Genomic DNA, 12799 nt, shown 5'->3' on the forward strand with positions numbered 1-12799 from the left:
ATAAGATAAAATGATAATTGAATACACATTAGCATTATATTAGTAAATTATTCCATTTCACGAAGGTCTCTGTCATCATGTGGGAGAGTTACAAAGAACGATGGATTTTCCTCGCTAAAGTACCTAAGCTGATATAATGTTGTATAAAGAGCACACATAATATGTAGAGTTAAAAATGATGAATATACTATAGTACATTACAAGGATTGATAGAAAATTTTAGTTTATCATCTCTGAATCTTTCAAGGTTTGCATGTTTGCACTACAGAAATCAGTATTTCCACTCATATCAGCAATATAAACAAGCAATATAGCTCATAATAAATGACAATAATTGTATGTCAGAGTCTCTGTACCCCTATCACCACCTAATTCATCTAAAAAGTAACAAGACTATTCTAATGTTTACTTGCCAGAAAAAATGTACTAAATCAAGTGTAAATTAAGTAGCAAGAATGAGGAACACATTCAAATCATTATACCCTGTGCAAGAACCTTAACTTTGAAAATCCGTCTATGGTATCACGACTGAAGAAAACAGAGTAGACCAATATAATGTGACTTAAATACTAAAGGCCAATGTATTCATCATTACTAAATTATTGAAATTGTACACCGAGTATAACAACAAGTAATGTACAATTAAAGAAAAGTATCGCATATCAAATGACTTGCCCATGATTTTAAACAAAATAAAAACTACAATTGTGAATTCATATACCAAATTCTATATACCTCGATATTTACCACTGCTAAAATTAAACATCAATTTGCTCTGCTTCTCACATTGTGCGGAGACTACTAAAAAATGATAAATTGGGCACCGAGTATAACAAGTAATGTACAATTAATGAAGAGTATCGCATATCAAATTCCTTGCCCATGATTTTAAACAAAATAAAAAACTAAAACTGTGAATGCATATATCAAATTTTACATACCTCCATGTTTACTACTGCTAAAATAAAACATCAATTTGCTCTAGTTCTCACATTATGCGGATACTACTAAAATTAACCTGATTGGATTAAGTCTTTACATGCATCAATTAAGATCAATACAACTTGAATTACTATTTCAAGTATCATACAGATCAGAGCATATAAGTTAGATTAAACTACTAAAAATAACCGACTAGGACAATTGAAGCATACAACCGGAACTTCAAATTAAACAAACAGTAATAGGGGATTGAGGAATTAGTATCATAGTGTAGATTATCTGATGATGAAAGTTAATTGAGATTGGTATGAGAATTGATAGAGCAGCAATCGACCTTCTCCGCCGGAGGTTTGAGCAGCAATCGAGAGAAACGGCCAGAGTCCTATGTCTGCATGCAACCCCTTTTCTACACTAGACAGAATTAATCAATTCAACTAATTTTGACATATATCCTTTTTATTGAATCAATAAATAAATTATTATTGTATCACTAAATATTTAATAACTAATTTAATTTGATTACGTAATAAATCAAATGGGATATGTTGAAAATATTTGAATTTTGCATAATTCTTAGAATAAATTTAAAATTATATGAGTTGTGGACGAAATGTTGTGTTAGCGGAGAAAAAAATATTGATTAACAATTTTATAATGAAAATATACTACATATTTTTTGAAAATTTCAAAAACTAAGACTTTGGCATTTTTTATAAGAAAGGCTCTGACATTTTTTAGAATATAATGAAAATTATATGAACTGTGGACGAATTTTAGTGTTTGCGGAAAAAAATATTTTTTTCAAAATTTTATAATGAAAATATATTACGTAAATTTTTAAAATTTTAAAAGTGAAGACTTTGGCATTTTTTTAAGTAAGACTTTTGCATTTTTTAGAATACAGCTAAATTTATATGATTTGTGGACGAAATTTTGTGTTAGTGGACAAAAAAAATATTTTCATAATTTTATAATGAAAATATTGTACTACTTCGTTTCACTTTTCATATCTATAAACGATAAACGAGGACAGATGTATGAAAAAGAACGAATGAAGTTAGTTAAATATAACAATATATTTAAACATTAAACGAGGACAGATGCATAAAAAACGGAAGGAGTTCGTTAAATTTAACAATACCTTATTTTTCTTTCTTAATTAGGTTCGTAAAATAATTTAATATGCTTATATTAATTTAATAAAACTTGGAAAAATAATCATAAAAGTGTAAGATTATAAAAAAAAAACCGTGTGCGGAGCACGGGCATACTACTGTAGAAGGAAGTATGTGATATTGCGGGTTGCCTGGAGGATTCTCTCTCTTCATCAATTTCTTTTTTTAGTCAGAAATGCTGGTGTCTCCAAAAATTGTTTCAAAAACCCTTTTTTAAATGTTGATGCGAAAATGACACACTTAATGATTTTTATAATAATAAGATGGTACCCCACGGTTATATATATTTATGATTAAAAATGTAACAAATGTCATGTCATATCGTTTAGGATAAATTTAAATAAAGGATTTGAGACGCATGACACAACTATTTTTGTTTTCACCAAATTTTTGCTTAATAAGTCCTTTACTAGGTGTTCTATCCAATAATGCTCTTCTCGGTCCCACTCTTTTTTATTTTTAAATTCATTTATTTTTCTTAAAATTAGAATTAGCGAAAATTAACTACTGCAAAACTTTGTTTCACTTTGACATACTTGATCAATATCTTTGAAATAGACATCCATCTCTTAAAACAAGATATTTGTTAGAATACCGGGACACTTTCATAACATTTGTTTTTCACTTTTTCTTCTGGGTTAATAAATATGGATAATCTACTAGGCATTCAACCGGACCTCCGCTCAGTCTGTAAGGATTTGAAGAATTCTTTTGTCCCGTGTTTTTGGTATAGAAATGCAGCTCCAGCTTATATAGTATAATGAAAGTGGAGTATATATTGCAACTTATCATTGATGAGGAACTGGTAAAACCAACCTTTTAACTATACTTGCTATTAACGGCATTTGTTTTCCGGCATAACCAGACATGCACTTTTCTAGTTGATCATTTATAGATTAGTTAGTAGTCACTAAAATTTTGGTTTTACATGAGAGGACTTGTGTCCTCTACTACGAAAAGCTTATCCCCGTCTCTTATTACTTCTATGGAGTCGATTTCTGACCCTTCTCCATCTGTTATAACAGCATTTGTCGCATCAAATCCAAACTTATTACCTGTAAAAAGGTTCACAACATACAGAACTATGAGTTTCTGCTTAAAAACATGTGATTTACTGCTAACATATCTCTTAGAATATTATTTCAAGAAACGTGTAATTTTGCTCGTAACTCTAATACTAATGCACAAACAAGTCCTAACATATTTTATCTACATATAACAAAGTACCTGCTATAGATTTGAGTTCATCCAGTGAAGAAGGCAGTGTAATTAGTCGGCCAGCTTCAGTGCAACAATTTTCTCTTCTCTTTACTGGATGTCCTCTGTATATACTAACTCTGATAGAACATGTTATTCCTTTTGATGATTTTTCCTTCTTAATCTCTTCAGCTGGATCTTCATCCTCCCATTTCTTTACAATCCTTTTGTCCACGACGCTGTCAAGCATGCTTATCCGATGGCCTACTTCTCTTTTTTGCAACATTTCATCCAGATTTAAAGAAGACAAAAACTTGTTATTAGATTTATGTACATCTTCAGTGTTGACATCTGCACCATTCATCACAAGAAGCTCCACCATTTCCGAATGGTTTTCCTCCATCGCGATTTGGATAGGTGTTAATCCATGACGATCTTTTGAATCTACAAACAAACCGTGCTTCAGGAGTTCTTTCATGACAGCTACATCATTCCTCCTTGCAGCTGTGGTTAAGAGGTCCCCTGCAGTGCATGGATCCGAGATGGAAGCCCAGTGGTAAAGTATTCTGAATATGGAGTGGTGTTTTGCTGCTATGGCATCCCACATTGCAGTGTTACCTTCTACATCTGCCATGCATATATGAATGTTACTACGATTACAAACAAACTGAGAAAATGAAATGACACTTTGTTCTCTTAAACCATTCTGATAATAACATTCTTGAAAAGTTAGATTGGTGAACATTTTAACTACTCCTTAGCTTACTGTGTTGATGCCTAGTCAATATTAGAGTGTGATCTTGATACCTATGACTGACACCGCAACTTGAGAAAAGTAATTTTCTCTGAACAGATGAACAAAAATTATAAGCCTGCTAAAAATATCTACCTCTTAGGTGTATGTTACATGCATGCTTGAGGAGTACCAATACACATTCTTCATGCCCCTTTGATGCTGCAATATGCTGATGCACAACAGAGAAAGCGAAACAGATTTCATATTAGAATGGCAGATATGTGTATCCTTACTTGGGATTGTGTTTGCAGTCTATAGTTGTAAACTAGTAAGTATAAGTATTTTACCAGTGGTGTTCTTCCCTTGGAATCTCCTATGTCAGGGTCTAATCTTGCCTTGAGAAGTTCGTCAAGGAAAGCAGCATTTCCTGTGCCGGCAACTGTTAGTAAGTTGATCGACATATTAGGATCATCATCTTCTTGATTCCCACAATCCACTATCAAGTCCCCTATATTCAACTCCTTCAGCCTTTTATGATGCTGAAAATTAATCGCACACAGTAATTTAGTCTTAATCATTCATTTTAATATGGTGCAGTTTATGTTCATCGGTGATGATTTTATTTTCAAACACTTACTTTGGGAACTAATTAAATATCTAATTCATTGTAGGATGGATGGGAGAAGATCAATTATATAATTGAGAGAATTTTCTCCTCTCTAAAGGAGTTGAAACAACATTTAAGCTGAACATATGACAAAATTACCTGAAGGAAGTTTTTGAGAATGGCAACATAGTCTTCTTGTTTACTTTGCATTGCTTCAATAAGAGCACCAGTTTTCATCTTCAAGAGCTGCGAAAGAGTCTTGGTTCGATATGTAACAGCTTGTGGCCTGCAGCACAGTGCACCTATTTCTCCAAACATATCTCCAGGCTGCAAAATCCCAACAATTTCCTCTTTCTGATCCATCTCAGAGTGATCAATTAATTCCACTTCCCCTGACACTATTATATAAACATCATCAGGTGCTTCATTCTGCAATATCACATCCTCTCTAGGTGGTATATATTCAGCCTTCATATCCACAGCCTGATGAAAAATAGACAATGTCATTACATTAAATACCTGTCTTACATTATATACACTTCCTGTGTCTTACTAAACAGTTTAAATTATTTAATCAGATAAAAATAGTGTCATATGCACATGAGAATCAATAAGTCAAATGAGACTGCCATTTTTAAACTCTGAGGTTGGGAAACTTATAAAGTAAAGCTTGGTAAAAGACGCATGTTTTTAATCACGTGAAAAAGCATATGTCGATGATCATACCAAGAGCAGGAGAGTTTCCCTTGATACATTCTGGAAAAGATAGACCCTCTGGACGGTTGGAATAAACAAATGCTGACTAATGCTTTTGATAATGGTTTTTGGTAGTTGTTCAATCAGTTGCTGCTGGTTCAAGCTCTCAGCCTTGAATCTCAAGCACATATAAGCTAGTATCTGCTCCCTGAGTCTGACCGGCAAGTGGTTTCTGCTCACAAAGTTTGACGCTGCTTCAATGCTATTCCTCTGCAAAACAAGCACAAGAAACTTTCCTGAATTCTGAACTTGATTTAAGCCTAGACAACTAGACTCATAACATCTTGCGATGCAAAATAGAAGAGATAAAAAGGAGGCTTACAAATTCCATGGTACGACTAGTGCCTTCAACGACTAAATTTGTCATATTACCAATAATGTAAGCTGTTAAGCCAAGGTTGATGAGCATGTACACAATAATAAACACCATCTCAGCCGTGTTCACAGCATGGAGATCACCATAACCAACAGTTGTCATGGTGGTGATTGACCAGTACATGGATGAAATGTATCGAATTGCAAGAGGTGTTTCTCTGAAATTTGGATTAGATGCCCCTATCCAAGTTCTTCCTTCATGAGGATAGAGTTCAGCTAGCAAGTAATAAAGACAACCAGCACAATGTACTGTGAACAATGTTACCTGTAAAAAAATTAAATTAGTCCTCTACAATGTACACCAATATGACTTTGAATCGATTAAAAACCTTATTATCTTGTAAAGTAAATAAAAGATCAAATAGCAAGTTAAACAAGCAAGTTCAAATAAAAGATCAAATAGTAACTTCACATGTTAAAAAACAGCAAAGGTTATAAAAGATGAAACAGGTGCCACTTACAGCCAGCAGCCTAGCACATCTGATGAAGAAATAACTGAATCTGATATCCTTTTCAAGCCTGGATCATTTAATCATCAATTTTTAGTTATGAGTCTAATTTATTCAATTCTGAACTATCCTCAATACACGTAACTAGAAGTCAAATTACCTGGTAAAAAACTGTTTAACGCGACGAATACGCCAAAATCGAAGCAAGCCCAAGAGGGAGTAAGGGAGACCAAGATTATGGCTGCCGGTGAACAACATTACCACCAGATCGAAGGGAATTGTTGAGGCCAAATCCATCACAAACCATGTCGATAGGTACCTATAAGTATTTGTTTACAGTAAACATTATCATCTATGGTACACTACTGTAGTATGTTATGGTATAATCCACATTATGTTTATCTACAACAATCAGGTATGTAATTCAGTTTCAATGCAAGTCAAAGAACATTAAACGTGTAACGTTCTAACTCAAGTCTCACATCTATTATAGTTGCGGAAATAATGAATATTAAATCTAGAGCAATGCTACTTAGCCAAAATATTTTTTAATTTTTTTTCCAAAATGACATATGTTATTTTTTAATTCGTGAGATTTATATCAACACACTAATGACTTATGAATGAATATCCAATTATATGCTGACAGATCATCGTTTGAAAACGATTTCGGCAATAAATTTTGGAACTCTCACACTAGCGTACCATCTATTAGTACAAAACCTTTTGAAATGAATTTCCACCTTGTACTTAACCAGTTTCACCTTACTCTTTGAATTTATTGTAGTAATTTCCATTCCCATTTCAAATGTTGAACTGAGAATTTTCAATTCAAGAAGAGACGGTGATTTTATATTTAATTTCCATTGAATTAAAGCGGTAATAAAGGGGAGACAAATTAACGCGTATACTTCATTTATAAATAAAAACTAGTAACTTTTTTATTTTGTTTATGGGATATATAAAAGATATAATATGGTAGGTGTTACAAGTGCATAATTCACTTTTTTGAAAGTGGGAAAATTTTAGACATATATGAATAAAAATGGTCCCATCAATATAGAAAAAGTTTGTGTTGCCCTATCACTAAAGTAGATCCCAATAATTCTTGTACCCCCAGAAATTAATATTTCTGTTGCAAAGTTTGTTCATCGTGGTAATCTGCAAATTCTGTTGTCAAATCTTGTTTGTTTTAACCAAAAAGTTACATAAATTTTCATAATTAGATTTAGTTATATGAAGAACGGAGTACTGCTGACCTCTTGGCAATTTGCTTAGGGTCACGGATGATCAACTGAGATTTTTGATCAAAATAGGCGACGGAAAATGTCAAGTAAATATCGACGCCGAAGAAAAGATCCACCACGATGTCGGCTATGTAAATTCCGGTAATTGGTGATGATTTTAGAAATGATACTTCAAATGGGTACACCCATGCTGAGTAGAACACCAGTAGCACCATCCATGACTCCCAGTACCTGCATTCACACCCCCACATATGTTATATTAGTACTAGCTGGCACTCGCATGATCTACGTTTTAAAGAAATTTAAATACTCACGCACATAACATGCCAGAACACTCGATTTTTGATTAGCATAGAGTAGTAGTCTCTACTATGATAAGCCTACTAATGTATAATTATGAATCCTTAGATTAGATGGTGTATTACTATATTAGTGGAATGAATGTATTTTCATTTCTCATGCATAAATTAGAGTAAAGAATAATGGCTGGAGTTATGTTTTTACAACTTGAAGAAAGTACAAGAGCTTAGCTAATAAGATCAAACAATGGAATCTATTGTCATATATATATATATATATATATACTTGGATTAGGGAGCTAGATGATGTGGAGTAACAAAAAAACACACGCACACACTTAGATGTTGATGCATCTTCAAGGTTAGAGTGATTGTGTGTCACCTGTATTTGGAGTTCATTGGAGAAATGATTCTTCTACCCTTGGTGTGGCGACGGAGCTCAGCTGAGTTTTGATTATTATTAGCATAACTTGAAGCACCAAGTGGTGGAAGAACAAGTTTGGAAAGGTTTGATAAGTTCAAGTCTTCCAAGTTGGTCCCATACTCTTCCTCCTCCTCATCTTGTTTCTCCGACAACCGCCAGCTTCCGTCGTGTTTATTATGTGACGAATCGACATCTCTCATTCCCATGAAAAAATTAGAGATAGAAAGTGAGTAAGAGAATTTGTTTTGAGACAATAATTGCAGAGAGGGTGAGGATTAATGAAAGGGTAGCTGAGGAGGAGAATGGGTGGTGGTAGTCTAAAACATGAAATGTTACAAAATGAAAGTTGATGTGGTGTGGAGCAAATAGGCCATATGAAAGCTTAAACTCATGAAATTGATTGATTGATTGTATACATGTACAGTGTGTGTGTGTTGTTTGTGGTATGGTCACAAGGGTCCATTGCATATTTATGCATGCAGATGGGTAGCTTGCTTGACCCTTGTCCCAAAATAAAGGTCTCAATTGATGCCCTTGTGTGTTGTTCTTGCGACCCTTCCCAAATCAATTCTTTTGTTTCTTCTTTTAACTTTTAAGTATTCTGTCTTCTTTTACTAACAAATACTAAAAAAATTAGAAGAAAGAAAGTACTGTTCTGTCATCTTTGGTGTGCAGCAAAGCACCTTCTTAACCATTGCAAGCTTTTAACTCCTCTGTCTGTTTAATTGTACGTTAAAAATTTATGCATTGACCATCAGAGCATGATTTCAATACTTCAATTAATGCTAAAATATTACTCTCTCAATCCCATTAAATTTTATTTATTAATTTTTGACACGTTTTTTAATATTTCTTTAAAGTATAACTTAATAATATTTTTTAAATTTTTTTTCCTAAATACAAATTTAATGTTTAAACTTTTATTTTAAAAAATTTAAAAAATATTATAAAACTATACTTAAATATCGAAATACGTGCTAGTAGATGTATACGGAGGGAGTATAATTTTCTTTGTTACATTTGCATTTCATCTTATATGATGCAAAATGTACAAAAATAAAAATATTATAAAACAATCATTTAATTGTACAATATGTTGGAAGAGTACATCATTTTTAACACCTCACTCTTGTGTTTTTAGGAAAGCATGGTCCAGACTCCAGACGATTGTGATCTATACATATCCGTAATAAAGTGGAAAAAGGCTATTTAACCAAAAAAAGTTAATTATTTATACCATATAATAATAATTATATAGATGAAATATTAAAAATTTGGTTGGCATATTGAAGTCGAATTTCTGCCTATTAGTTTAAATTCTAATTTGATCAAATTTTATATTATTCTAATTGATATTAATATCAATTTTTTCAACCAGTTTAAATTCTAATTCATATCGAACTCTATATTATTATAATTGATATTAAAGTCAACTTTTTCGTCAATATAGTTTGTATTTAATTAAATTCTAAAATAATTATTATTATAACGACAAATTTATTATTATTTAATTAAACTATAAACTACATAATATAATATTTATTATATAGATATTATAAATACAATATTATTATATATACTATTAAAAAAAAAATTAATCGGTATAAATGGCCTCAAGATTAAATGAAATAATTTACAATTTCATTCGAGCTAATATTAAAAAAATACCATTCATCTCGGCAAAATTAAATTTAAAGTAAACTAAATATAATTAGTTATATTTGGTTAATATAATGCGTCTCGGTTAAAGGAAAAATAATGAATATTATTAATCTGACTAAATTTATTATACTAGTAATACCGAGTTAAAATAAAATAATATATAATATTCATCCGGATAAAAAAATATTATATAATTCCTCCAAACTTAAACAAAATTAAATTCAAAATATACTCCGACGAACTATAATAAAATCATATATACTAATTATCCGGATTAAAAGAATTATCATATTGGTTTGCGATAAAAACTTAAATCAAACTAAAAATAATTAACTGGATTTGTACCGCATAATGAGGCTCGCATTAAAACAAAATAACTTAAATTATTGATCGGGGATAATTAAAATTAATATCAGACTAAGTATAAACCATATATTATTGATCTGAACTAAAATTTAACTTTTAATTAAAGCATTAATATTTTTTGTATGCACACGTAGAAGTATTAATTTTGTTCGGTCAATAATATGTTCGTTTTTAGCACCTCTTATAAAAACAATTAAGAACATATATGTTTATTAATATATTTATCATGAAATTATATCATTTAAAAATTTTAAATAAAGAAATTTAAGAATTTATTTTAAGTTAGATTTTTTTAAATTTTTTATAATATTACATTAAAAGTTTTGGTACAATCGTATTTTTTTGGTACACGCGCTGATTGCAACCCTGATTAAAATAAAATTTAAAAAACAAATACAATTATTTGAATTTGGTTTATAAAAATGGTTTATATAATTATGGGTTTTCTTCTATGTATATAATATCTATATTATTTAAAATAATATTAAAGTCGGAATATTGAAGTTTATGTGGGGTAGTCGTTTAATCATCTATATTTTGGTCATCCTCTACATTTGAAATTATATTTAACATAAAACACTTTCAATAATAGATTAATATTCACAATATGTTTATACAAATATAAATAAAATTAAATATGTAAAATGAACTCAGATCAAATCAAAATAATATATGTTATTCACCCGGACAAAAAGATATTATACTGTTAAACCGATCTAAAAGAAAATTAAAATCTAAAGATAAATCATTTTTACGTATTATGGTCCCAAAATAAAAGAAAAATAATATACAATATTAATCTCGGATTAAACAAAATTATATTATTATCCAGACTAAAAGAAGTATAAATAGTTAATTGGATTTGCTGTATGGCTCTAAAACAAAATATTAAATATTACTCCCGTACAAAAATTATAATAATGAACCGACTAAAACAAAATTAAATTAAAAAATAATTCGATGATCGATATAATGATATCGGAAAAAAATAAAATAATGTATATTACTCATTCAGGTTAAAATAAAATAATATTCAACCCAAACTAAAATAAATATATAAACAAAGTATATATAATTAGTTGAATTTGGTTAATATACCGGATTTATAGAATTATGGATTTTCTTCCATGTCTATTATATTTATATATTTAAAATAACCCTAAATCATAAAAGTACAGTTATTCAGGCGCAAATAAATTTAATTAATAAAGTATTGAAATAAATAAAATAAAATAATAATTTTTTAAAACAGCTGTGCATCACACTGATTATATGTTAGTAATATTTAATAATATAAAGAGAAAAAGTGTTTGCACTAAAACACACGCGAAAATACACACACGTATGTGATCACAAGTAGTATAAGATTTAAGTCGAGTTCGTTCCCACAGAGACCGATTTAGGTTAAGTTCAGATTATGCACTTATGCAACAATGTATGATTATCGTTCACAGCTAAGACAATAAGAAACTGAATTTTGATTAACTAAGAAATTATACTATCAAACATTAACTAAGAGAATTAAAAGTGATTTACTTATATGAGAAAAAATATGGGATTCTAAATTCATTAAATACTTCAGCATGTGATGGAGATGACAACTAATCAAATAACACTAAATTACTATACGCCAACTTTCGTTGTACGTATACCCTACTACTAAGCATCCACAATTAAGATAGAAGATATCAGATATCAATTATGCTTAGACCCTATTTGTCTATAAGATTTTAAAACATAACGGTTGAAGAGCAAGTTATCTATCTTGATTACATTGGGTGAATAAGATGGTTAAAATTACCCGCGAATTATGCATGTCAATTCATACATAAACCTATGCTATCATGGCAAATTCTAAACCTCTATATTCACTATCGTTTCAATTGAGATTAATAAACAATCTTAGATGTTAGCTACGCATCAAAGACGAATAAGCACAACCAAACTAGGAAATCATAAATCACCACACACTAAAGATTATAAAATAATTAACTATTGAAATTCATAGATAAATCCGTTAGAACCTCATGACAACGATTAGTTCATAATCGAACTCATCATCACAATCTTTTCCAATGAAAACATGATAATAAACAATATAAGAGTACTAGGGTTCAAAGACAAATCAAAAATAAGCATCAAAGTATTAACTATATTGGAGAATACAAAAGTCTTCTTCTCCGTAGCCGTCTCGGGCTCTCAAGGTCTTCGTATTTCTCTCCCTTCGCCCATTATTAAAAACAACTTTATATTGGTTTATATAGGCCTCGGATGGAACCCGAATGGACCTGAACTCTCCAAATCTTTAATTTCTACTAAAATGAGGTTTCTAGGGCAAAAAGGGCCGCGCGGGAGCGCGGGTTTGGGCGCGGGCGCGCGGGTTTTCAGGATTTTTTTCTGCTATTCTTCTTTTGGCCATAACTTGAGCTCTGTTCATCGGAATGTGACGATTCAACTGCCCACGCGAAGGTAACGAGATTATATTTAACTTAAGAATAGCCTAGACTTCCAATTATGATCTCTTTTCAGCATAATTCCTTGAAAAACTTCTTTCTTCCTTCAAC

At 30.9% G+C, this 12799-nt stretch overlaps 1 protein-coding gene across 1 annotated transcript; it reads right to left on the bottom strand.

The window, feature by feature from the left end:
- Positions 1-2875: 2875 nt before the first annotated feature.
- LOC141666491 (potassium channel AKT2/3) lies at positions 2876-8648 on the bottom strand. The gene is made up of 11 exons (XM_074472534.1): positions 8166-8648; positions 7497-7715; positions 6398-6556; positions 6250-6307; positions 5736-6053; positions 5384-5623; positions 4817-5140; positions 4398-4589; positions 4204-4279; positions 3345-3941; positions 2876-3172 (listed from the first exon to the last, which is right to left on the bottom strand). The coding sequence occupies exons 1-11, from the start codon at positions 8411-8413 to the stop codon at positions 3042-3044; spliced, it is 2562 nt and encodes an 853-aa protein (XP_074328635.1). The 5' UTR covers positions 8414-8648; the 3' UTR covers positions 2876-3041.
- Positions 8649-12799: the final 4151 nt, after the last annotated feature.

This window comes from Apium graveolens, chromosome 6 (genome assembly GCF_009905375.1).
Source record: "Apium graveolens cultivar Ventura chromosome 6, ASM990537v1, whole genome shotgun sequence".
NCBI lineage: Eukaryota > Viridiplantae > Streptophyta > Magnoliopsida > Apiales > Apiaceae > Apium > Apium graveolens.